This window comes from Chroicocephalus ridibundus, chromosome 5, assembly GCF_963924245.1.
Source record: "Chroicocephalus ridibundus chromosome 5, bChrRid1.1, whole genome shotgun sequence".
NCBI classification, from domain to species: Eukaryota; Metazoa; Chordata; class Aves; order Charadriiformes; family Laridae; genus Chroicocephalus; species Chroicocephalus ridibundus.
In genome coordinates, this window is record NC_086288.1 from 5,387,319 (window position 1) to 5,414,048 (window position 26,730).

Below are 26,730 nucleotides of genomic sequence, written 5' to 3' on the forward strand. Positions count from 1 at the left end.
TATATATACATAAAGCTTTTGTTTACCCCATAGAAAAAATGGAAATCCGTGGGACTGATGCGTGTAGATGATCTTACTTCCTTTAATTACTTTTATTGCTTAGACGAGCTGATCATTTTAAGAATTCAAATCTCATCCATTCTGTCGAATTAATTAAATTTGTAATTTCCGTGATGAATAAGGTGAACCATAGTCCTTGAAAGAATTAAAATAAAACATCAAGAAAGCAAATAAACCAGTGATATAACGTGATTTTATACTTCATGTAAAAGCCAATCGAATGAGGATTGCAGAATAACATTCAGTGTTTGAACTCGGCTGTAGCTGAATAGTGAAGTGCAACAACAGAAAAGAGACGTTGGTTTTGTAGTAGCCATTTGTAAAATTAAATGTACCGTAATGAGACTGAACCAGGCAAGAAAACACGAGGAGAGCATCGTGGGCTTCGTTGCCGCTGGCTTTTCGGCAGTCTTTCTCCTTCTCAGGTTTTGTCGTGACTGTGCGTTTGATTTCCTTTAATTGGTGAAGTTGTGAACACGCAGTTGATGTTTAAGGTGAAGAGGCTGAAAGTTTTCACTTCCGATGGTGTAAGAATTCGGTGGCGAAAGGGCTTTCTGTAGAGCTATCGGCAGCCCTAACAGCGAGTGGAAAAAAAATCTCCACAGTTAAAATACTGTAAGTTGCTTAGTGCTCATCGACATGTCAGTAATTTTCAACATGCAGCGTATGAAGTGTCAGATAATGTGGGCTGTCTGAGTGCGAAAGCAAAGTGTGAAGGCAGCTTTATTAGGTGTTAAAGCTCTTTGTTTCGGTTAGAGCACAATCCTGTTATTCTGGTAAGAGCGGCGCTGAATCTTTCGGTTTTACTCTTCTGGGTTACTGTGGAGCATAAAAATGTCTTTTAGTGTAGACAATGACACTGCTCCTTGCCGCGCTAGGTTAATTTTCTTTCCTTTTAGTGGAGGATGAGATTATTGTAGCTCAAACGAAGCGTCGCTGGTTGTAATGTCCCTGATAACTGTAGCAACACCCGTAATATACCGAGGAAATGAGGTTTCACTGAGATTTGCCACAAATTTTGTCATTTTTTTGCCTCAGAAAGTATAGGCATAATTTGCAGCAAAATAGGTAATGATAAAGTATACATCAAGCGCGAACCAGACCTTGAAGGATTTTCCTTGCCTGCTTATAGCTGGTTTTGTACGTTTCCTTCAATGCACAAAAATTCTATTCGTAGCGTGTCCAGATTCTTCTAAACGTTTTTTCTTCCCGTAAAGTCAGTTAGGCTTGTGTGACCAGTCATTTTAAATGTAAAATCGAGTAATCCGCAGAAACGGGAAGTGGGATTTAAGCATCTCTCTTGAGGAACCTGCTGCAGGGGGTGAGTACGAGGATGTATTTTGTTTTCTTGCTCTGCTTTACTTTCTCTATATGCTTTCTGGAAGGAAGAGTTCCATAATTGCATTGCTGACTTCGAGAACCGTATAAATAAGCTAGACGAAAATGAATTGCTCTCTCTTTACACGCACAAGATGAATCTTTGAGAACTACTTTTTTTTTTTTTTTTTTGTTTGAAAGCTTTGTTTATTATGACTCTGCAACCACGTGTTATGCATACGGATAGACATCATGACTCCCAGCTAAACCACAAATATGTAATTTTCCTCTGGACCCTTTCCTCCAAAAACATCGATCTCTACTACTTAGGCTAAAGTAAGCTTTTTCGCTCAGCACAGCCATTTTTAGAGCATTTTTAAGGGATATTGTAAGTTCTGTTCCTTTGCTTTGTACAGACGCCGTCGTTGACGGTTTGATAGGTGAATTCTGCGCTCGTTCTTGGATCAATACCCAAATGCTGGGAAAAAATACTGTGAACCTCTGACTTGAGTCGGGGGGAGAAAAACCACCAAACCCAAACTGCAAAAAGGTTACAGTATATTCAGTAGTGCAGATGGGTGGCACTGGATGGCATTAGTGCAACTAAAAAGTGGTAAAATGGTTGTCGGGTGGTTTCCGTTATAAACCCAGCTCCGGCCTTGACCTTTGTGGCTGCGGGCTGAACCTGCTCTGGTGAGGGACACTTTTGTCTCGGCCTGTTCCCTTTCCTTAGAGAAACTAGAGAATTACCATTCCGGCAGCATTCGTTTCCCAAGCAGCCTGAATCTCCTAAATTTGGAGCGTTTGGCATCCTACCCCGAGGAGGGTGGGCTGCCACCAGCAGGGAGGCTGGGGGAAGAATCGATATGTGCTTGCTTCTGGAGAAGGTCTCTCCAAGGAGAAGGTGTTCGGCTGTTTGTACCACCTCAGAGCTGAGTCCCAGCCTTACCCCTCCTCTCTGCTCTCCCAACTTCGGTTCCCTGTCACATGCAGAAAAAGAAAAAATTCAAAGATGGGGGCAGAGAGAGGGAAGGGAGGAAGGGTGGCACCACTGGCGGGCAGGAGGAAGAACTTGAGTGAGGGAATGGAGATCTGAGCTGGGAGTGGTGAGAGGCGAAAGGAAGGTCTTCCTGACTTAGGACCATGGATTATGTTTTGAGTTAAGCAATCATAAATCAGGAGTGGTGCTTTGGGAGCTCGCTGTGGAGCTTAGGATGTTTTTGCTCCTCTCCCAAAGACGATAGAAACCCGGGAAGCTCATTAGGGAAGGCGGTCCTCGGGGCTGCTCATCTGCCCAGACATCTTGCTTTACTTACGTAGCCTGCCCCCTGAAAAAAAACATCGTAAATCATGGAATCATGCGGGTTGGAAGGGATCTCTGGAGGTTATCCAGTCCCAACCCCCTGCTCAAGCCATGTCCAGTAAAATCAGGTTACTCGGGGCCTGTCCTGCTGAGTTTGGAGAATCTCCAGGGAAGGAGGTTGCACAGCCGCTCTCGGCCCCGCTCCAGCGTTTCACCACCTTCCTGTCAACGTAAATAAATAAATACACGTGTCTCTATGCCTAGCTGGGATTTTCCATACTCCAGCATGTCTCTCTTGCCTCTGGTCTTGCTATTTGCAGCCCGGAGAAGACGGTCTCTGCCATCTCAACAGCCTCCCCACTGGTAGCTGGTGGCAGGAGCGAGACGTGTTCCAACCTTGTCTTCCTATGGCTGAGCCATCCCCTCCTCCTGTGCCGCCGGGGGCATCGTGGTGGCTGTCTGCTGGAGAGAGCCTGGCAGAAATAATAGCTAGCAACAAATCACGCTGTCCTACTAAATACTCAGACTGGGCTGAAACACAAAGTTAATGTCACGGGTTGCTTCAAAGGCGTGAGATATGATGTAATTCAGGGGATGGTCTGTTTTTGTGCTCGTAACTTTAGATCCGAGCGTTGCATTAGTCTGCTTTTAGGATGCTTTCCTAGGCAAGATGCTGCAGAAGAAAACAGTTTAGGGCAGGGAGCACGGCGTTCGCGATGTTTTGTTCTCTAAAACCTTTCCTGCTGATGAGCGAAGAGGGTACCGGCAGGAAAAGTGGACGTTCTTGCTTACAGCTGCGTCCCTGTTAGGATGTTTTTGTTCTTTTCTTAAAAATACATCAGCTTTTGTGTTTAAATATTGTGACAAATTCTTAGTGAAAGTGGAATTTCACTAAAACCTCAAAGCAGGGCCTGACTTTTTTTGGAATGCAGTTTTTAATTGGTTGCAAGGTGTGCATTTGGTAGCATATTTTATAGGCTGAGCTTGTCTGTGTCATGTCACGTGCAGAAATCCCTTTTCCTCTTGCTTTTTGCATTTCATGTGCATCTCTTACATCTCTACCAACGCAACGCCCTTTCAGTTAGAGATTTTATAGTATCTTGAGTATTATATATTGAGAACATCACATGGAAAATCTGGTTGCTTATGAAAAATGTAAAAACTCGCATCGAAGATAATGAAGAGAGCCCAATGAAACTGTGTGCTGCTGTGGCGCTGGGAGGCTGGCTGGACATCATCAGTCTACGGCTCTTCCCTGTGGAATGCACCTCTCCAGTAGTGACAGTACAAATTAGCCCCGTGTCATGTTCTGGAGAAGTCATGAGAGAGGAAATACCATAATGCAGTTTCTTTTCTTGCTCAGACGGTGGTAACTGCAGTGATTTTAGCAATGACTGCAGCTGCCTGCTGGAGACTGCTGGCCCGTACATCTCACAAAAATCACCCAAAACTCATTGATTTTGAATAGCGTCTCATCCATGTCTGTGTTTTCCTAAGAGCTCTCTTGTAAACTACTTACGACAGCAAAATTATATTTTTTTTTATTATTATTATTATTATTACTGTTTTTTTAAATAGCCACAGATCTGTCCTTATCAGGACTCAGAACTCCCTGCTTAGCCTGGCGTGTCCGCAGCTCTGTGGGATGTCACCCTTCACCGTGCCCCTGCGTGGCAGCAGTGTGGCACTGCCTGGTGACAGGCTGGCTCATCCTCCCCTCATGCTCAAGGGTGAGGGGACGGAATCGATCCCTTCCAGGCTGACAGCCGTCTCCTAACCACCCCCTGTCTTGTAACAAGTGTCTCGGGTGTCCTTTAGGATTTTCCTCGCTCCTCCAAAGTTTTGCCTTTAAAAAGTCCTAAATGAAACTTCTCGTCGTGATGGGAGGCTGTTGTGTTGTGGCGTGGCAGACCGAAGGATGCTACCTGGACTGGTCTCGCAGCCTAGCACAGAGTGGATGCTTTTACCCTGTGGATACCACTAATCTCCAGCATTTGAAATGGATAAATACCTTCTAATTGCTCAGTTTGGTCTGGTTTTTTTGCAGATTTCTGCCCGGAAGACTTTCTTACTCCTACAAAACTGCTGATCTGGGAATTTTTTTCCAGTTGATAGGGGTTTAACGATACCTCTCTCCTCCCAGCCACCTTCCAAATTTGGAAGTTCTTTTTTTAGTGGCTTCACCAGAGTGTTAGTATTCTCATGGACTGCCCGTGGGAATGTGCTTCCAATTTTAGTTTGTCCTCTAGATGTCCGTCTCCCTTAAATGCGTCCAGCTTCTCGTTACAGCTACGCTGGGCCGAGCGTGGCACTCCGCTCCTCATACTCGTCTATCGGAGGTGTTTTCGGTACTGTATTGTAATCAAACCCACGGCTTCTGCTCTTGTGCTGCACAGCAGTGAATAGCACTCGTGTATCAGCCATTGCATCCTCCAAGTAGTGCTTTTTTAATTAATTTCTTTGTTGGGCATCTATTTACCAGGTGACCTTGGCAGTTATTTAATTGCATTCCATCAATTTATACTTGGTCTAATATGGATGGTGTCACATTATTGTTGAGTTTGGCTGTGCAGTCTTGCTGGGAAAGAATCGGTTGATGATCTAAAGTCGTAATTGTGGCTGAACGGCTTGCAGCTATCTTCTGTAGGATATGTATTTTGGGAGTGTTAAGTAAGGCGAATATAGTAGTCCGTGTTTTTGAATACAGACTGGCTTCCAGCGCTCTCTTGCAGCTTCTCTTCCATCCAAGTTCATGTGGGTTTTCACTGAGCTAATTACAATCTTACAAATGGTCCCGCGAGACAGGACAAACTCTCTAATTTCCATTTATTGTCAGACTGTGATTAAAAGACAATGGCAGTTTCTCGTCATAAGCCTCAAGTTTGTCATCTGTTAAGTTAATATGCATTCCCTGCTTTTTGTAAAACAAACCCTTTCAATCATTTGGGATCATCGTTCGCTTGTAAACTTGCACGTTAGGAAAATGATAGTAATTTATAGTTGTGGGCAGTTCTGGTAGCATGACTTACTGTGATAGTTAATCGATAGAGGGGGAAGCCACATTCTCTCAGAAAATAATACAGATGGTTTTGAGCCCAGCCCAGTGGATAGAGATGGAGTGGGATTATTATGGAAACGCCCTGTCTTGGTGTAGCACTCTGGATCTCTCATTCTTACGCCCTGTTAAGTTACTGAAAGCTTCTACTGCTCATATGTTGTCTTGATCAGTTGTAGAAGCATTTGGTTAGCTGGGTTACGGCAGATATTTTTTCACTACGTTTGGTGCCGCGTGGATGTGGGCAGCATCATACAGATAGCTAGAAATAAGAGACCGGTTCCATAACCTTGATTTTTTTTTTCCTCAAGACTTTTCCGACCGTCTGCCTCTCGAGATTTGTAGGGAGTATGAGAAACAGATTTCTTTGCATCTTCACTGCGACCTCTGGCATAGTCTTAAAGATGCCGAGGCTTGCTTTTTGGTTTTGCTGTTGTCAAAGAGCAGGTTAAATAAGTCGTGCTGATAGAATTAAATGAACAGAGGTGCGCACGCCAGCTTGCTTAAACTCAGTTTGGATAGCTCTATGCCGTGTTCCCGTTTGCCGTCAAGACATGCCTTAGGAAAATCTCAGCTCAATCATATTGCTCACATTCAGGATATTCAGGACCTGTCTTTGCGAAAGAGGACACCGGGGACAGAGATGTGGTTATAATTATGTTTTAGGTCTGTTGCGTCCAGTTTAGGTCGTTTTCCTTCAAGCTGGTAACACGGAATTTGTGGGCCCCATCCTCTGAAAGTGGCTTTAGTCTTGTTTTCATGCATAGATGTAAAAAAAAGCTATCAGATAAAAGCACAGAGAAGCCCAATTTACAGTGGTGCTGTGTAACATAAGAAAATAATAGGTTCACTCCCCGAAATACAGAATGCGAAATGATAATAGGGCAAAAAGATGTTTCCTTTTGCCTCGATTCGCTTGGAAGACGATATTTTAATTCACATCTTGTGAGCGAAAAGGTCATCTCGTAGAAAAGTTTAGAAGGGTTTCATTGTCTGCAAAGAGAAGGTATATAGCCATGCATAACTACGTGATCAAGCGGACCACAGAACTGAAAGATGGAGCCAAGTAGGAGTGAACTGCAAAAATAAAAGAAAAAAAGGATTTAGCAAGATATACTAACAATTGCAAAACCTGGAAAGGTAGGAGTGTCCTTTGCTCACGTGAAAGGCGTAAGAACGGCTGCGTTGATCAGATGAAAAGCCGGTCTGGCTGGTGTCTGATGGCGGCTGTGGAGGCCTGGGAAAGATGTGGAGACGCATGTAGCGGTATTTCACCTGGACGCTTCCCTGGTCTCCAACCATGGCAGCTCGAGAGCTTCCTAAGGAAAGGACGGCTTGGATGTGTTCTAGTAACAGTGTGGGTCTCACCCACGCAGTTGGCTTTGTTGTCCTAGAACTAACATTTTGGCTGGAGCAGGTCCATGGCCTGCAGATGCTGCCATCGCTTTAGAATACAGCATTTTCTGATCTTGCGAATTCGAATAATAAGCAGCGTAATCAATAAATATTTTAGAGATAATGTTGACTTGGTATCTTAGCTTTTTTTTTTCCTACTTACGGTTTTGATTTGGGAAAATACCATTTTAATGCCCTATTCTGATACTTAGTATTGCAATCAAAAGTCAGATCAGCGTCACAGTAATGACAGTTTTGATGTATATATGTATATATTGAAAACCTAATCCCGCCTATTTTACGTGCAGTGGCTAACATATATTAACATATATTTGAGGCCTGAGATTAGGAGGCACTTTGTACCCTCGTCCCCACGATGGTCAGGAGGAGCGTTCCTCGCACGTCGTGCTGTTACCTGCTTAACTTCGGAAATCTCAGAAATCATTTCTTCCCAAGGATTAGAGGCTCAGCCTCCCTGTTCGAAGCGGGGCGCGGCTTCTCTGGTTTTGTCTAAAACTGCGTTTTAGCAGTAAAATTGGTTTTGTTTCGTTTTTCTCTCCAAAAGCGTGTTCTTGTTTGTGAAGTATTGTAGGAAAGGGAAAGTTTCCAAAGTTGAAATATGTTTCTGGTTCTTTGTTATAGCTGGAAATGAAATCTGCGGGATTCCTTCGTCACGAGTGTCAGGGATTTGTTTCCACAGGGATAATTAGCCTTCCTTATTTACTTTAAAAAGCCAATTTGCAGAGCAGGTTTTTATATCTAGGATGAGTAATGTGATATAAAAACACGTATCTGTGTGCAGGATTATCCCTTACATGAGAAGCGACTGTGGAAGATTATTTAATAGGCTGATTGACCTACGGGTCGTTGTGAGCTGGTTTATACCAAAATCAGAGGAGAGACCATTTTTGTGAAGATAGTGGGTCAAACTGCAGTTGTATTTACGTTCTTCTGAGCGACTTCGGGGGTTTTTTCCAAAGATGCGAACATCCGAGCTGTCGTCTCCTTTGGCTCCCTGCGGAGCTACAGCCTTGTGTGACTGGGCAAACGGGATGGGGGTGATGGATGTTGCCAGTAGCCCAAAGGCTCTGTTAGCTGGAATACTAGAATAGAAATATATTTTTTTATATATATATTATATGTATATTGGGGGGTTGAAGTAGATGATCTCCAGAGGTCCCTTCCAACCCCTATCATTCTGTGACTCCGTGGTATATATAGCTGGAATACTAGATTATAAAACCCCACTGGGATACTAGGATATAAAAAACCCCACTGGAATACTAGGATATAAAAGTACAACAGGGAAATGAGTTTGCATGCAAAAGATCTTTTTTTTTTCCCCTTTCCCCCCCCCCCCTTTTTTTTTTTCCCCCCAACAGATGCAGTCCATATGGAAAGGCTTCTGCAAATTGTTTACATGTGGTTTTTTATTTGTATGAGCGTATTTGTTACAGATTTTTGTTCTGGTCAGGTTCTTAAAGTGGTTTAAGTGCCTTGGCACAATTAAGTGGAATACTTTTTGGTGGCCATTTTTATCACAGCTGGGGAAAATGAAATCCTTAATAATTAAGGTTTGCATTCCATTAAATAGCGAGAGACCAGCTTGATCTTTGTCACATTACATGATCATTTATTAAATTCTTCACAAACGCAGTTTGTTTACAAACGACTTCTTTCCCAAAGTTTACGGATCACATTCCACCAAAGTGACTGGGACGCTCTTCTAAATGGGTTCAAGAAAATTTCTCTGTTTCCATTTTTTTTTCTCCACCATAATCTGAAATACTTCCTTCAACCAAATGAGTGTTTGTATTTTAAATCAGTATTGGGTTTGGGGTTTGGATTATTTTAATGAAAAATGAATGCATCTTAGGGGGAAGAAGAATTTCAAGTTTTCGTGCAGCCTTCGGAGAGAGAGGGGGGTGCGTGATGTTTCTTGGAGCTTCGCTAATTCAGTTAGGGTAAATTTGCATGCAGTTTCTAACAGCAAGATGGCAATTTAATATATTCATCAGACTGTAGAGCTGGTTCTTCAACCCTGATGCATTTCCATAGTGTCACAAAGCAGGTGTAGCAAGATAATCATGGGGAGAATGGCTTCACGCTTTACTTATTTCCAGAATTACCTGTTTTTAAACTTTAAGGCACTTGTTCTCCTAAAGCACTGGGAGACCAAAAAGCAATGACTGTATATACACATACAGGTTTTCGGTATTCCCCTTGGTCAAATAAATAGTTGAGATTAATTAGAAATATTCTCTGTTAGGATAGTTAACGTAGGAGTGGTGATTGGATTCAGATTGCATACAAGAATTGGATTATTGCTCGGTTATTAAAAAGAAATGCAATATCTGACATAAATATCAGTGAAGATCATCTTTTATCTTTTCTTACTTCTGTAAGCTACCGCAGTTCTAATCAAATGAAGAGTTTTACTAGTTACTTTGGATACACAATCACCCCTTTTTGGTTTTACTTGACGGTCTTTACTCTGACAAACTGACGAATAAGCTTTTAAAATTGAAAAAAAAAAAGCTAAAAATGAAAATTTTTAGAAAATTTAGCGATAGTAAGTGCTGCTGCTGACTGAAGGAATTTGGCCTAGGTTTTCTGGAAGTGACTGTTGCTGAAGGTGCCTGAAATACGGTGCTCATTGCTTTGAAAACATTGTCTAAAGCTGCTTGGTGGGCACCTTCCTCCTTCCTGAGAGGTTCCAGTGGAGCAGGTGACATTTCTTTTCTCTGGTGCTTCTTGAGTCACGCCACAGGATTACAATTTTCTGCTCTCCTTTTTGTTTAAAATATTTAAAGTAGAGTTGACGCTGTTTTCATAAGCTGATGTCTTTAAATACCTTGAGGCCTAGTCCTCATGAAAGGGGAGCATTTAAAAAACAAACAAACATCCTTCTCTGAGTGGTCATTATATAAATTATTTCTATTTCTGTGTTGAATGTGTTTTAAGAGAGGAAAGCCAAGAAGGGAGGCTGTGTCCTGCCCAATGATTACACCCCCAATATCCAATTTTGTGGACGTGTAGATCCTACCTATTATTTACATAGATCCGTTTTAAATGTTGGCCAGCACTGTAAATATTAAAAAGCACCTTTATTAATTTTGACAATTGGGCACTCCTGTCTGAGGTTTTACTTTCTTGTGATGCATCCGGAACGTAACTGAAAGCTTTCTTCTACCACATTGACGTTTATCAAAATTTTATTTTTTTAACTTATTTTATTTATCAAAAAGATACAGAACCGTATCTTTCCAGCGGGGATTAGTGGCCTCTTTTGCTCGTCTAATTAGGATGGTAGATTCTGTGCGTTGAACGGATCTCATGCAGTTTTTCATCTGATCTTTTCCATCACTTCAGTTTCTTGAATTGCTAAAATTCTGGACGTTGCTTCAAAACGAATCCTGGCAATCGATGAGCTGCCCAACCCTTGTGGCAATTTCATCAGCGCTGGTCTGTAAAGGCGACCACGAGAACTAGGCCCTTCTTTTAGAAAAATCAAGCAAATTACATTCCCTCCATTAAAGTATGCTGTGTGGTTTTCCGAACCTGCTAATTTTAATATAACCTCTCTGTGTTACCGCTCGTCCTGTTATTAGTTGACGCTCGGTGAAATTCTTGGGCGGATTGTCATTATTCCGCTTCTTACATGTTCTGATGAATGCTAAAATGGTTAAAAAATGTTAAATGCTTAGAGCATCAACACGGGCAGCTGAGACATCAGTTTGCTTTTAGCAAAAATTTGTGTCAGGCGCTCTTTTAATCCATGCAGATTTCCTCATAAGGCTTAATCTGACGACGTTTGTAAGGCTTTGTTGTGTTCGTAAAATACCTTGTTAAACTTACAAAATCAGGGCTTTAATTGCAACGAGGAATTAACTCAACCTGAAATACAGGTTGTAAATGACATGATGATACGTTAAATGAAGACATAAAGATACAGGTGTACGTTTTAGTACTCTCTCCTTTTTTTAAAATAACTATACACAATTTTGCTATTTCATAAATGAATAATTAAAGGTGTGTAAACTCTAGCTGTTCCTTTTAACTTCGAGGATATAGGATATTATACATAGAATCCCAGGTCGGAAGGGACCTCAAGGATCACCTGGTCCAACCTTTCTTGGCAAAAGCACGGTCTAGACGAGATGGCCCAGCGCCCTCTCCAGCTGAATCTTAAAAGCGTCCAAAGTTGGGGAATCCACCGCTTCCCTGGGGAGATTATTCCAGTGGCTGATTGTTCTCATAGGGAAAAATTTCCCTCTTGTGTCCAACTGCAATCTCCCAGGAGTTACCCGTTACCCCTCGTCTTTCCCATGTGACTCCTTGTAAAAAGGGAGTCTCCGTCTTCTTTTTGTCCACCCTTTAAACCCTGGAACGTGGCGATAAGGTCTCCCCTGAGCCTTCGTTTCTCACGGCTGAACAATCCCAGCTCCCTCCATGTTACTGCTCTGTGCGGGTGTGCGCTGGTGCACTGAAAAGCAAAAAAAAACCCCTTGGTTAAAGAAAAAAGTGTCAGTTATTACAACTACTCTCCCTGGAGATTGCTAATACAGAAGGATATGTTTTGGAATACCCGTTTACTTTTTTTCTTTTTTTAAGTAGTTAATTTTATTTGGGATGTTAAATAGTTTTTAGCAGCTAGATTTCTGATATTTATATGATAGAAAAGGTTTCTGCCTTTTAAGTTCCGTCTGTTAGCGCTTAGTTCCCGAAGCATACGTAGAAGCTCGACCCGAGGGTCTGTCTGTGCGTGCACCTCACCGGGTAAGACTTGACAAGCCGCTCGGGGATTTTTAGGGCGGTTAGTAGCTCAACGAGCCTCCTCTGATCACAAAACGTACTTTTTGTAAAGCGTTCTTCCTTTTTTGCTCTCTCCCTGACATTTCCCACAACCTGTATTGATGGACCTGCCTCAACTGTCAGTCTTCATCCAGCAGGAATGAAGCAAGAGTCTCAGCGGGCCAAAAGAGCTGGTAATTTGAGGCCATCTGCTTCGATATCGGTACCTGGACTGACTTAGTCTCACTTCAAAATTAGGTCTTTTATCTACTTTGGCAAATAATTTTTTTATTTTCTATGTAGCGCGAGGATCTTTTACCAAAGTTAACAGTTTGGCAAACTGACTTCTTACGCGTGCCTTAGACTTGAGGGGTTTTAATGAAGGCTGCGAATGTCAATATTCCTGGCGTTTAATCGGAATACAGAAGTTCATTGTGTGAGGGCCTTGATGAGGGAGGGTTTTGGTCACAAATGAGTATTTTTAGACTATACGGCATTTTGTTCATACTAGTTAACGCTTACTGTTACAGTGCCTTCGGGACAAACGCAGTCTTTCCAAATATTAAATTGCCTAATTATTTTTCCCGTCATTTTTCATTATGGCACGGCAGATGCAGATTAATGGGATTTTTTCTCAAGTTGTTGACCCTAAATAACCGTGAATTTGCACTGTAATAAAACGTTGTTTGTCTTTTGAATGAATTTGGAAGCTATATGGTTTTCATTCGCTGTTGCTGAATATAGACCTGTTAATAGCGTACGTAGCATTGCTGACTTGCATCAAGTCATTTAACGGTAGGAAGTATTACGTTCTACCGCTTGTGTGTTTAACAGCATGGGGGAGGATTATTTTCTTAGATACGCAAAGCATTGCTCTGTGTTTAATGTCTTTCAGAAATCAGCTGCCCTTGAGCATTGCTACTGGACTAATCTTACCAGATTGGCCTCTAAATATTTCAGATTGTTAGGAAACGGCTCTTATTAATATTTGCAAAGTTCTTTCTGCTGTGACTGAGCAGCTTTATTATAGAGGGCCCCAGGCTTTCGTGGTCTCAGAAGAATAGTACTTTAGCTGAGGCAGTAGAAGCGTAAGGAGCCACCCGGGTTGTAATACCTACATTTCTGACTCCGAGCTCCTGAAATGTGAGCAGGGGGCAAAGGACGCTTCCCTGCCCACCGAGGAGCGCAGCCCATCACCCATGGCAAGAGCCAGGTGCTGCTCTGTGACTTGGGCATCCCTCATCTTGTGACTCAGCAGATCATAGAATCACAGGGTTGGAAGGGACCTCTGGAGATCATCTGGTCCAACCCCCAAGCAGATAGAACTGTAGAATCACAGAATGGTTTGGGTTGGAAGGGACCTTTAAAGGTCACCTAGTTCGGACCACCTGCAATGAGCAGGGACACCTCCCACCAGACCAGGTTGCTCCAAGCCCCGTCCAACCTGGCCTTGAACCCCTCCAGGGATGGGGCAGCCACGGCTTCTCTGGGCAACCTGGGCCAGGGGCTCACCTCCCTCACAGTCAAGAGTTTCTTCCTGAGATCTCATCTCAATCTCCCCTCTTGCAATTTAAAGCCATTCCCCCTCGTCCTGTGTCTCCCCTCCCTGCTCCAGAGTCCCTCCCCAGCTTTCCTGGAGCCCCTTTAGGGACTGGAAGGGGCTGGAAGGTCTCCCCGGAGCCTTCTCTTTTCCAGGCTGAACCCCCCCAGCTCTCTCAGCCTGTCCTCCCAGCAGAGGGGCTCCAGCCCTCACAGCGTCTTCCTGGCCCTCTTCTGGACTTCTCAACCACGTCCTTCTTATGTTGGGGAGATGACAGAGGATCTCTGCGCCCCACAGCTGCTGACTCTGCTTCACTCCATACAGGGGGGATGTCTGCGTGATCTCTCCTTTTGACTGATAACTTCGAACTGGTTGTTTTCAAAGAAGTATCTAAGCTGCACAAAATAGGAGCTGTAGCCGCAGCAGTAACTACAGTGTAGACCTCAGCAGGGTTGTTTGGTGTTGAGCGTGATGTCTGGCGGCTATAATCGTGGCTGGGTTACGCACCACTGATTGAAGGAGTTCGGTTGCTCAGCGGAGATTATTTATGCCGTGCAGCCAAAGAGAGGAAGTAGTGACAGTGATGGAAAAATGTGGAGCACTGAGGTGTAGAGAATGAGGTTGCGGTGAAGATGGGATTTTTTTGAAGGAAGCAGATGCCTGATCCGTGCAAAGAGCAGCACCCCTGAGCAGTGGTTCGCAAGCTTTCGCATCCCTGCTCCCATATGCAGTTTTGTGTTTGTCGTGTTCAGCTTGGCGTCTAGACTAAAAGCTCTAGGGTGAATTTTGACTTTGGGCTCAGTTCTTGCCACTGCTGTAGTGCCTTTGCGCTGGCATCCACCTGAGTTTCTGATGAAGTTCTAGCAGTAGCTTTATTTTCCTTCCCTCGTCACCTCGGTTTATTCAGTAGAACAGGAAAGGTGGCAAAGGGCGACTCTGCAGGAGGATCTGAGTCCCAACAGCGCTAAGCCACGGCAGATCTTCCACTTCTCGGCCAAGCGGTTTTGCTGAGCACGAAGCATTCTTTGTCACGAGATGAGACAGCAGAAAATGCTTGTGAAGTGTTTTAAAATAGAAAATCGAGTGGTTCATATCTGGTTATACCTTTTCAGCGGGGTTTTTTCAGGTTTTGCTTTACCTCTTTATTTTCAAATGCAACAGCTTATCCCATACCTAGTGGCAGGCGGATACCAATTCAGAGAAAACCCAAGATCAAATGAAGTCATTCCGTTAAGTTCTTTCCATTAAGTAATTAAGTTCATTTTTTAAAGTCTTTGGTGTTTTGTTTTTTTTTTTTCTAGTAAGAGTGAGCTGCGTAAGATCTGCGTAAATAATATACTTTTTGGAAGTGAACATGGAGGGAAAGCACATCCGTCCCTTTATTTGATTCTGCTCGCAGGGAGGTCAGAACTTGAAGAAATAATTTACATATTTCAGCAAATATAACACTTTTGTGACTTCCCAAACTACTGACGAATGAGCCCTATAACTTCCTAACGGTGCACTAATTCGAGACATCTGGCTTCACAGGATTGCAGGATTGATGCTTCTGGGAGTCCATGGATCTTAATCTTTAGCACCAAAGGGAAAATAAGTGTCTTTAACTGCATTACCATTAACCGTGTCATCCTTTTCCATGCTTTATTAATATAATAAACAGGATGAATGGGATTGCATGGAAAGAGGCTTCCCTAATGAGCGGCACTCCAGTAGTTCGACACCTCCCTGCGCGTTTGTGGAGCTGCTGCGCTGACCACAGACCGTCACTTCGGTTTCAAATCCAGCCTTCATCAATTATTTTGTCTTCGTAACGTTAACTGATTCAGATACCAGGTTATCAAAATGATCACTTCGGCAGTTTCACAAAAACGAATATTTTAGGCAATAGTTCTAGATATGATTAGGTATCTTTGTCCTGAAGAATTTTTATCTGATTTTAGCTGCTGTTTGACTTGTCTCCTTACCTGGGAGAATTTGATTTTCATAGATTTTCATATTTTGACTTTTTTTTCTTTAAAGGCCGAGATTCAGAAAGGAGATAATAAAGCTGCTCCACCATTAGAGCAAGCTGTTTGCTGTAGAATAGACAGGAAAATACTATAGTTCAGCACAAAAAGTCAAATAAAGGAGATGATTTGGAGCTTGCCCACACTAATAGCTAAATACAAAGCTAATAAAGCTAATAGGAGTTCTCCCTTAAATAATTATAATGATTTTCCAGAGTGGTGATTGGAAAGTATTTCAGCTGAAAATCAGTGCTGAAGCCAAAGGGATATTCCTTATCTTTTGTGGGCTCGTAGTATTTTTCTAGAAGGAGCCGTGTGCTCCCTGCGTTCCTGAAGATTGCCGGAGAGCAACAACTTTGTTGTTGAAGTTTGTTAAATCTCTTCAAAAAAGATAAGTGGAACTTTTTCTACTGATGAATGCTTTCTGTGTCGCTGGAGAAACAGGAATTGCAGTGTGGGTTACTGATGGGAGTTCTTATATTGGATGAATAATCCTTGTAATTGCCACCTTTTGGTTTGTCGTGCCTGAATCCTGCCTGATCCGTGTGTGTAAAGAACTATATATGCTTGCAATGAATACACGAATCCTTTTTGTAGTGAGTCACCTCTTAAACTTTGTGAATGGCTCCTCAAATTGTCATCACGACCTCCCTTGTCTCTCCCGGTGAAAAGCTGAGTCGCAGGCAGAAAGCAGGAGCAAAGTCTGGGCCATGCTGGGCTTCCCTCCGTGCCGTCGTGCACCCTTTACTCCCTGTTGTCCGGCTGCCTTGTCTTCTCCACGGATTCTTCTCCTTTGCCCATGCGTATTTGGGATTTCCCCCTAGCAGATATACTGGCATAAAACTGCATCTGAACTGACCGAAGGCACCAACGTGAGCACTTTGCCAAAAGCTGGTTTTGATCTTCCTCGGCTGCCTCAGCCTGTTTTCCTTTCCAGAGACAATCAGGGGCATGTGATGCTGATTCAGAGAAGGATTTGTCTCATCTCACTTATATGATTCAGATATTTGGGAGGAAACGAAAAGAATGTGATCCTTGAAAAAGATATCCCCATGGACGTGTCAGACTAGAGTTTGGCTAATAAGGAAATAGCCTCACCGGGCTGAGAAAAAACATTGTCCGTCATCTCATACAGCCCGTTCCAGTCCCTAAAGGGGCTCCAGGAAAGCTGGGGAGGGACTCTGGAGCAGGGAGGGGAGACACAGGACGATGGGGAACGGCTTTAAACTGAAAGAATGTGAATTTAGATGAGACCACAGGAAGAAATTCGTGACTGTGAGGGTGGTGAGCCCCTGGCCCAGGTTGCCCAGAGAAGCTGCGGCTGCCCCGTCCCTGGAGGGGTTCAAGGCCAGGTTGGACGGGGCTTGGAGCAACCTGGGCTGGTGGGAGGTGTCCCTGCCCAGGGCAGGGGCATGGAACTGGGTGATCTTTAAGGTCCCTTCCAACCCAAACCTTTCTACGTTTCTATGATCTCAACTCACAACTCTTTCCTAGTCAGAAGGGAGCTGTGGTTCTGTGGTGCCACTGAACAAAGAAGCCCTCTTCTAGAAAAGGATGTCACAAAGCGAGAGCACCTCCCGTCTCAGGCAGGCAGCAAAGCTCTGGAAACCCCTTCACACGGTGCTGTGCTGGTCTGCTGAGTAGCAGGGGTATGGATAGATGCCTCTATCCGGGATAAAACTTGGACTCTTGGCTCTACTTTTGATACGTTGTGTGGTGGTGGGCAAGGCATTTATCTTCTCTGATGGAGTGGGAGTAAGCTACTGTTCTGCATAGAGCCGCTGATAGCTATATGTAATAGTCTGTCTATTTAGGTCGGTGTAAGTACAAAGCATCTATCGCAGCCTTAAATATAGATATTCCTAGCAGTACAGGTGGGAGACACCATTATTTAAAAGAGAAAAAAAAAAGAGAGATAAAAGGGTTTTGTACTGCCTTGACCCAAAGGCAGTGAAATGCGGCTTATTCTTCTCCTGTGACTTTTTTCGCTGCGGGGTCACAGTTTTAAAACCGCGCCTTAATGACTGTAGGTTCACGTTGACTTCACTCTCACCTAGGAGATGACTGTCGCATAAATGTGTGTAAGGAAGTCATTTAGTGCTTAAAAAATACAGCGGTAATTAAAGAATACGGCCCTTGGCTTCAGCTGGTCGGTAGCAAATCCACGCTGCAGCAGTAGGAGTGAACCAGGAAAACTAAGTAAGCATGAATATAGGCTGTTGCTGTTTTGTAGCCACAAACCCAAGCCAAGACTGTCTGGTTTTAATACCAAAGTGATATTTTAAAGGTGGATTTCGCTCCTAAATTTTAAGATTCAGTACTTTGTTCGAATCCTCTAAAGACGTTTCGAAAATCGGCGTTGTTTTACGTGCTTCAGAGCCCTTTGAAAGCAGTTGGCAGCAAATATTCTGCCTCCTTCAGAAGTATTGGGTAGTTCCCAATGTCCGTACGTGATACGGGAAATCGACTACGAAGGCTTCTGCCTGTCCGAATGTAATGCTGTTAGCGAGCAGCGAGGAGAGGAATGCTGCTTTGAATCCAAAAAAAAGCGGTCACAGAAAAAATGTCCTTCGGGTGCCGACGAATCTATTTCAGGAGCAGGCAGTTTCTGTCAAAAGGGTATAATTTGCTCTAATCTTACAAAGTTTTGAACTTTTTTTGGAGAGGTTTCTAGCTCTGTTCTGAGCTAGAAGTTGCAGGATACTGTTCTAGGCCAGAACTTGCTCTCTCAGCTCACACTGGTTTGCTTTAAAGACCAGACTTTTGAGAGTATCGAAATCTTACAGAACACAACCAGAAAGAAAGATAATGTTGGTTTTTTAGGGTTTGGGGGTTTTTTTTGTGTGTGGTTTTTTTTTTTGCAGCAATATACTCTCTTGGTCTTTTATGCTCCAGGCTCGCACTTCGTAAAAACTTAGACAAATCTAGAATATAGACCCAGCCAAACCCACAAATTCTGATTTAGACCTACTTGGCTCTTCTGAATCATCACGAGCTCTGGGCAGTGAGTCAGCCAAGAGCTGGTTTTCTCTTCAGTATTGTGTAAACACAAGATGTTTCCCTGGGCTAAATATTATTAAGTAAAAAAGTCATGTTTATTTGATTTTTTTTTTATTTTTTTTTAAATGTCATGTATTGTATAAAAGATCACTAACACATAAAGCTACCATCTGGGGAAATCTGAAAGTCCTTTTCTTCTCCACTTTCTTCATCAGCTCAGTTTTGAACACGAAGCAGTTTTAGGGCGCCCTGATTTTTTTTGTTGTTGTTGTTATTTGATTCTATAAGGAATAACGATTTTGGATCAAACTACTGACAAAGCTTCATGCCTTGTGGGAAAATTAGCTTTGGAAATTGCCAATTCACTTAAAGTAATTAAGAAAAACCGCAGGACTTAATTCGTGGTTCTACCATGATGGGATTTGGATTCTTAAAATGCAAAATTAATTTCTGCAGCTGACTCGTGCATTTTCAGGGAAAACTTTAGATATGGATATATAAGTGTATGGGGGGGGAATACGTAATATATATAGATACATACGTGTGTGTGTGTGTATACATATATATATATATATATATATATAAAAAATATGAGAAGGAAGATAGCTTATTCCCTTTTTGACCCCATGGAGAAGTGTCAGTTAAGAGACAGAAGTAAATGATGGAGCCGGTAGCTGTTTGGTGGCAACAATATTTTATTTTTTTCTTCTTTTTTTTTAGAGAAAGGAAAGTCTGCCAGCCTTTCAGTCAGAGCTTTCTTTTTTCTCGAATTGATGCGGTTTGTAGTTCTAGAGGCTTGAGCTCCCTCGTGGTTTCTCCTCCGTATTCCTCTGAACGAGTTTCCAGCCGGCGTACCCGTCACCACCGCCGCACACGCCAGCTGCGTAGCCAGAAAATGCCGCCTTCATCTCATTCGTTCCTCTGAGCGGCTTCACATGTGTCTAGTTTTGGAGTTTGAGAGGTTTATTTCTTTTCGCTGTCGGCTTTCATAAATTAATGTAAAATTTTTTAAAATCAAGGCCAGTGTTTTTAATACCGTGCTTTCGACGGAGCTAACTAAACCTATAAGAATAAGCTCATCGTTCTCACAATTTCTTCTCTTCCTACACTCATCTTTTTTTGGCCTCCCATGCACAGACATCCCAGAAATACGCTGCAGGTTGGTACGAGGTCTGAATGAGTGCAGGGAGTCCGTATTTTACGGCTTCTGTCTTAACAGAGAGAACTTGTATACCCAGAATATCCTTCCTTTTTTGGGCGGTTGTGTTCTTATTTTGCTTAAGGAGTCTTAACGAGAAACGCGGGCTTGAATTATTCTTCTGGAAGACTGTTCTCAGCGGTGTGGTATGGATTTGGTTATTACCCTAGTTGTCCCTACTTGATAGGGAGGGGACGAGCAGTTTGGGCTTGGTTGGTTTGGTTTTTTAAGGGAATATAAAGTGGCATGCAGGTTTTTTCATTTTTTTCACTTACAACCTTATTATTATTATGAAGATGTTTCCATCTGAAATTCCATTTGAAAGCTGGCTTTCAAAGGGAGAGAAGTACTGTGTTTTTACACCGTTGCAGCTGTGTTACAGTGAAATTAGTCACTGTCTCGGTAGTTAACTTGTTCAAATATTTTTTTTTACCTCAAGTGAAACTGAAGGCATTTAATTAAAAATTAGAACAAGGAGAAGGTGAGACTGAAAAAAGGCCAATTACTCTAGGGACTGCAGACAGTGATTTTATTTTTAATTTAAGTTCCTTTTTAATTATTAGTTAAGAAAGAGTCTTGAATTATTAACTGAACGTGCACTTTTGCTCTCTGTTTATTTTAGTATGGCCAAATGCTTTTAGTGTGCAACGATGCTTTCTCTTTCAAAATCAGCATCTATTGTCTGATTATGGAATTTGTTAGCATAGCCCTTAAAGTTTGTTATTCTGCTGGAATGTATGATGAATTGTTGCTTCTTCCCCCCCACCACCCCCACCCCATATCTGGTTTTGTTTGCAACCTTTAAGATGTAATGCTGCTGAGAAGACAGTCGTATGACAATAAGAATAGTGTTTAAGATCATAAAAGTCCGGTGACCGGAGAGTCCTGCATACGCTATTTAAAAGATTGATTGGAGGCTGTGCCTAGGCAAAAGGGAGTTGAATCATATTAATACAATATATTAAGATGTACAAGTCTGACCATGCTTTTAGCACTTGTTTAGTCATGATTCGAGGAGGTGGTAGGAAATGATTGCAGCGTTCTTTGGTGGCAGAGCAACAGCAGAGCTCCTCTAAAAATGACCATAAAATGAGCTGCACGTGCAGTCTTTTGGTTTCTTTGTTTATCTCACCTTATGAAAAAGGCGGTTCTGAGGGTAGAGAATTAAAAAAAAAACAAAACAAAACACCAGAAACCACAGATGAGAACGGACAGAGCTGCAGTACCGGCTCTACAGTAGAATTATAATCCTCCCTTCTCCCCCAAAATCACAGACAGACGTGAAAGACGTGAAAAAGATGACTGGTGTTTATATTTATTATTTTTTTTTCCCCCCCTTTCAATAGTGCGGCTTCATGACAGCATATCAGAAGAAGGATTCCATTACTTAGTCTTTGACTTGTAAGTATGTGTTTTGCCTATGTTTAGTATGTCGGGGATGTGGTATTCAAACCTTTAGATGGAAATACAAGCTCGCAAGATAAAAGCGCGGTTGTGGTGCAATGAGTTGGACAAAGAGATGTAAACAGAGCTGGAAGGACAACAACATGTTTGGGCATTTGCATGTGCAAGAACTGATTTGGAAGTGTCACTGCAAGAATTCCATATTAAAAACTTTGAATAAGTAGGGCCACTGTCGAAGTTGGATTTTAATATAAAATGTCGGTATGTAAGTAAAAGCTGGCGTGATAGCTGCCAAGGTTAAGCAAACATACGAGTCGGAAAAAATAATTTGCTGCAAGCCAGTGTCTGTGAAGGAAACATGAAAAAAAAAAACCATGTGGAAGAGCAGTTTCCTACAGCAAATCTGCATTTCTGGACTGAAAGGTAAGCCTGAGTTTCCTAGAGGGAAAGAATCTTTCAGTATATTATTCCGAATTGATATTTCCTGATGTATAGAATGGTTCATTTGGACACCAGCCCCCCGCCCCCTAGAGCCCAACGTGGTTTTGCTGGTTGGAGTGAGAGTTCATTCTTTCCCCCAGAAATGTGAAATCACTCGTATGTGAGCATACAATCTGAAACGTTGGCATTCAGCGTAGGTAAGGTAGAACCTGGCTCTCCCCCAGTCAATGGTGTGCTTTCATGTTCAGCTCACATCCTCTTTTATTTTCTGGATTAAGTTTTTTTTTTTTTAAAGTCATCTGTGAAGACTTCTTCAAGACTGGACTTCAGACTAGGAATACAAAAATATGAAATAGTCTGTAGTGAAGGCATACAGGGTTCAGTACTCAAATCCTAACCGGGCTCAACAGGAACTTATATCTGATTTGTATATGTCCCAGGTAAGTGCTCAGGCTGTTGGCTTTGGAAATAGCTGTAGGGCACAACGTGCATACTTGTTCTCTGACACGCTCTAGGGTTTGTTTTGCCCCTTTTTTTTTTTTTTAAGGTCTACAAAGGAAATCTTTCTGTGTGGATTTGGAAAAATCTTCTTTATCCTGAACATTTCCGAGAAGTGTCACGCAGAATTCTTTAGTTCTAGGGACAATATAATATCCCTTTTATAAACTGGTGGCATTTCTAGCTTTTTATAGTAGTACTTTTAGTAGTACTACTAACAGGTAGTACTGTACCTGTTAGAAACCATGGCCTGCTGTAATTGCAGTTAGTCCACTTCTGCCTTAAATGGAAGATACGATGCCAGACAGATCTTGGGAGATGGTGATTGTGATGTGAACTAGAAGGCATTTGAACAACTTTGAAGTTGCAGATACAAGTATCTCTTTCTCGATGGTAACAGAACAAAGAGAAGGCTGCATTCTGCAATAAAAATGAATACCTAACCCAAAGATACACTGTCTTGGCAGAAAACTAGATTCTGCAGGAAACTCTGCGCCGGTGGAGCTTCCTCGGTTCCCCGTCAGTCCCATTCAGGACAAACATAGGAACAGACTCAAACGTATGTCGTTCATCTAGAATGGTCCGCATGGGTTTGGTTTTCATCCTCTTCAAAGAATTTTTTGAATTACTTTGCAAAAAAGCAAACGCCTAAAGGGTAGAGGTGGTGACTGTACCGACTCATCGTTGCCTTTGGAAAAGCAGCATGTTGCATTCGTGAAGAACTTTTGCCTAATTACTAAGGATGACTGTTCACAGTTAATTTTTTCATTCAGACTGAGACATTATTGCTTTAATGCTCACTAATGCTATTGATCAGTGAAACTTCATCTTTTACTGCAGTTACAAATGTGTGGGTTGGTGGCTGGTTAAAACGTACATAAAAGAGCTGCCACGGAAAAAGGCACCGTATGCACTTCTTTAATATGAAGGCCAAGTGCGTGCTTTTATTTATTTATTTTATTTTTACTCAACAGGAGCCTGACTGTGGGGCAACACTGTCACTCCACCCACACATACCATCACGTCATTATCTTAATGATTTCTTTCAGACTGTGTGGGATTCGGTACGACTGCTGCTTTAGAAATTTCTTGTAGGCTGCGTCCCACATAAGAAAGCGAAGAGGAAGAAGTGCTTTTTCTCTGCAGAGACAAAAAACAGTCATTGTCACTTCCTATTTTGAATTTCTAATAATCTCTTTTGAATTAATGTCATAGAGATGTCTGTAATCTGAAGGAGAAGCCTGTTGCTTCACTTGTATACCTCGGTGATAGCTGTGCTTTTATCTGGAGAGGAAAAAAAAAAAGGGGGGGGATTAATGTACTCTGTTACAGGCTTGCGTTTGGGTGAAGAGGTTTAGTGTCAAAATGGGAAGCTGGAAGTCTTTTAAAATCCATGCGGAAACTGGACATTGAACAATGAAAGATGTGCTTTCTGATAAAATGCGGAATTGCGGTGTTCCTATAAGGAGCCCTGCATGTGAGAGAAACAGATGCACTGAAGTATTGACGTATCATATATGTGTATATATATGTGCGTGTATGTACATATATATATATATCAAATTGATCTTTGCTTGCTGACTCCCCATCTCTGAAATATATACATTGCGGTGTCATTCTGGACCATGGTAGTTGTTTTGCGCTTGACTAAGCAAATTAGTGATTTTCAAGGTCTCGTTGATGTCACTGCCAAGGAACAGAGGCACAGAGGTTGGAAAAGACCCCTGGGATCATCGAGTCCAACGCTCAACCCCACTCTGCAAAGTTCTCCCCTACACCATATCCCCCAACACCGCATCTAAACGAGTCTTAAACGCATTCAGGGATGGCGACTCCACCGCCTCCCTGGGCAGCCTGTTCCAGTGTCTGACCGCTCTTTCTGTGAAGAACTTTTTCCTAATGTCCAATCTAAACCTACCATCTTACTGATCTACTGATATCGCTCCTAAATATTTTAGAAAACTTAACTAAGATAGCCTTCTGCGATACTTCTCCCAAGCAAAGAACTTCCTCCTGTTACGTTTCTCTCACTACATACGGTGAAGTGATTTGCAGATTAATAAAACACGCTTAGTAAGGTTAGTAATGGGCTTCACCAAGTTTCTTACTCCTCTTCCCTTACTGGTTAAGGCAACTGTAGTTAGGATTTGCGTCTCTTTATCAGCCCATTTCAGTTGCTAAGCACGAATGAGGTTGTCTTCAGCGTTAATGATGTTAGATGAGTTCAAATCCAATCAATTCTGTCAGTATTAATTGCTGGATCTGAATGGAAACAGCTGTAGCACTTGAGGACTCTCTTGTTGCAAGTCAATGAGATTCTCTTTTCTCAGCGTCTCCCATTTTAATGCACTTGATGAGATGCAACAATTGGCACATTTAGAATCCTGGTGTTGCTGTTAAATTCCAAGTGGAGGGAGTGTACTGCGTAGAAGAAAGGAAAATGCCAAAAAAAAGAAAGGCTAATTGCAGAACAATCTTTGCTTAGGGTAAGTGCCTGAACTTTTCTATTTCGGAAGTAGAACGATCACAGGTAAATGTAAAAAGTATATGGCCACTGTAATTTTGTAAGACTGCGTCCTCACACCTTCATGATGAAAGAAATTTAAGAAAGAAGAAATGTACGCTAGGAGGAAAAAAAGACCGGCGTGATCAGCATGTATGCTCTTCACAAAATTACAGAACAATAACGATGGGTGAGAACCGGTGGCTTCCCTGTGTACCCTTAATGTTACTAGAGCTCGTTTCATGAATTGTCCCACCATGAAACAGGACCGCACTGAAGTCGACAATATCTCTGTATCAGAAAGGCACTGAGAGCCAGCTACTTCCCATTTTAGCCCTGTGGGGAGAAAGCAGTTTGGCAGCTGTTCATGTAGCTTTATAGTGCAGGGCCAAAGTTGGTTGAAGTTGTTTTTTTAACTTTCTACCTTCTGCTTTACAGTCTTCGCTTATATTGTGTATAGCCCATCTGGATAGATACTTGTAGATCTAACTATGCTGGTACTTGCCTCCTAATTTAAGTATACAGACTGGAATCCGTGCGTGATTCCCGCCCCACCTGAATAGTACAACGTGTCAGTTTTTCATTATTCTAGCCTAGTGGAAAAAAAAAAAAAAAGGAAAAAAAAACAAAACCAAAAAGTTTAACAGAAGCCACAGTCAGACTATAGGTAAGTCCTCTTTTTTTAATTTCCTTCTGTGATTTGATTTCAGAGGTCAGCCTAAGTATTTCTGTTGGTCAGCAAAACCCCCCCCCCCAAGAGTTCTGATTTCAACACACCTCTCTGTGTATTCGGTGCTCCTGCTGGTAACACGGAGCCATGCGTTCTCCAAAGAGTTCCTCACGCTTTCGTTTCAGGTCACGGCCTTCGCTGGGCAAGGAGAACCTCATAATGAAGAATCTCTTCTATTTGTGTGGCTTGTGTTCATGATAGGTAGCTCAGGTCCTTCCCTAGCCATCGTGTTTCAAAATTGAAGATACAGAGGGGAGAAGAATCCACCTAAGAAAGTGACATCTAATAAGAAGTAGAACGCCATGTAATCACTTTGGTGTTAAACTGTGTGGAGTATAAAAGGAAGTTTATAGGTAACTGTTCTGTTCTTTATTTATAAAATCAGTGAATAACGTAGGTTGGTAAGGGTCCCTGCAGGTTATCTGGTCTGACCCCCTTCTTGAACGGAGTCCAAGTGAATCAGGTTGCTCGGGAGTTTGTCAAGGTTGGAACGTCTTCACGTGTGGAAATTCCACCACCTCTTTGAGCAACAAGTGCATAGTAAATAATTATAATAACAATAAAGGAAGAAAATTCCTTATATCTATTTGGTATTTCTGGTGTTTCAGCTTGTCTTTCGCCTTTCATGCTGTCTCTGCGTATCCGCCCATAGGTTGGGTTGTAGACAGCAGTTGTAGACAGCAATGAGATCTCCCCTGAGCCTTCCCATCTTAGCGGTGAGCAAACCCAATTATCTCAGCCTCTCCGTGTGCCTCCAGCTCTAACCATCTCGATGGTCCTCCACTAGACGTAGTTCGTTAAGTCAGGGTTGTTCCTGTACTGGGAAGCCCAAAAAGGGGACACAGCACTCCAGGTGTGATCTCACCAGTGTCAAATGCAAGGGAAGAATCACTTCCTTCAACCTTCTGGCTGTCCTGCGTCGCGATGCAGTTGACCTTTTTTGCTGGAAGGGCACAATGCTCACGCACGCTCAATGGGCAAAGACCACTAACGCGGCCAAAATGATCTTCTCGGAGTCAGAGGCTCAGAAGGTGCAGGTGAGTTCTGGCCCCTCTCAGTCCCCTGCGCTACCTTCCTTCATTGCGGCCATTTAGCCGCCTGCTGAGAATTATTGCCGATGCATCCTTCGGAGTTGACGGAGCATGGGAATTGTCGGCTGCTTGTTTGGTTGTCAGTGAAGCTCTGTTCTTGCTTTTATTTTTTCATCATTTAACAGTGGTTATGAATGCCAAGCAAATGTTCAGTGTCAGCAAATAAGGATGCAGATCCCCGTCTTTTCTCCGTGCTTGAGGAGGGCAAGCGTCGGCTTGGTGTTCTCTCCCACTGGAACGCGCTTTGATGGCAAAAGCTTTTTCTTCTCTTTTTTCGCTTGGATCAAAAGTGAGTGTTTTAGAAGAAGAAGAAGATCAAAGGATGCTTTGTTTTTTTCATTCATCACAAAGTGAGAATTATTCCTCTTTACCAGAACTCTGGTAGACAAATATAT

At 42.5% G+C, this 26,730-nt stretch overlaps 1 protein-coding gene across 35 annotated transcripts in view; it reads left to right on the plus strand.

Annotated features, from left to right (window-relative positions):
* CAMK2D (calcium/calmodulin dependent protein kinase II delta) overlaps positions 1-26,730 on the plus strand; it is a 159,724-nt gene that overhangs the window by 71,735 nt on the left and 61,259 nt on the right. For all 35 annotated transcript variants that reach the window (XM_063336316.1, XM_063336317.1, XM_063336319.1 and 32 more), the window contains one exon: positions 21,015-21,069. In XM_063336316.1, coding sequence (XP_063192386.1) covers positions 21,015-21,069 — 55 coding nt within the window. The remainder of the gene's footprint in view (positions 1-21,014; positions 21,070-26,730) is intronic.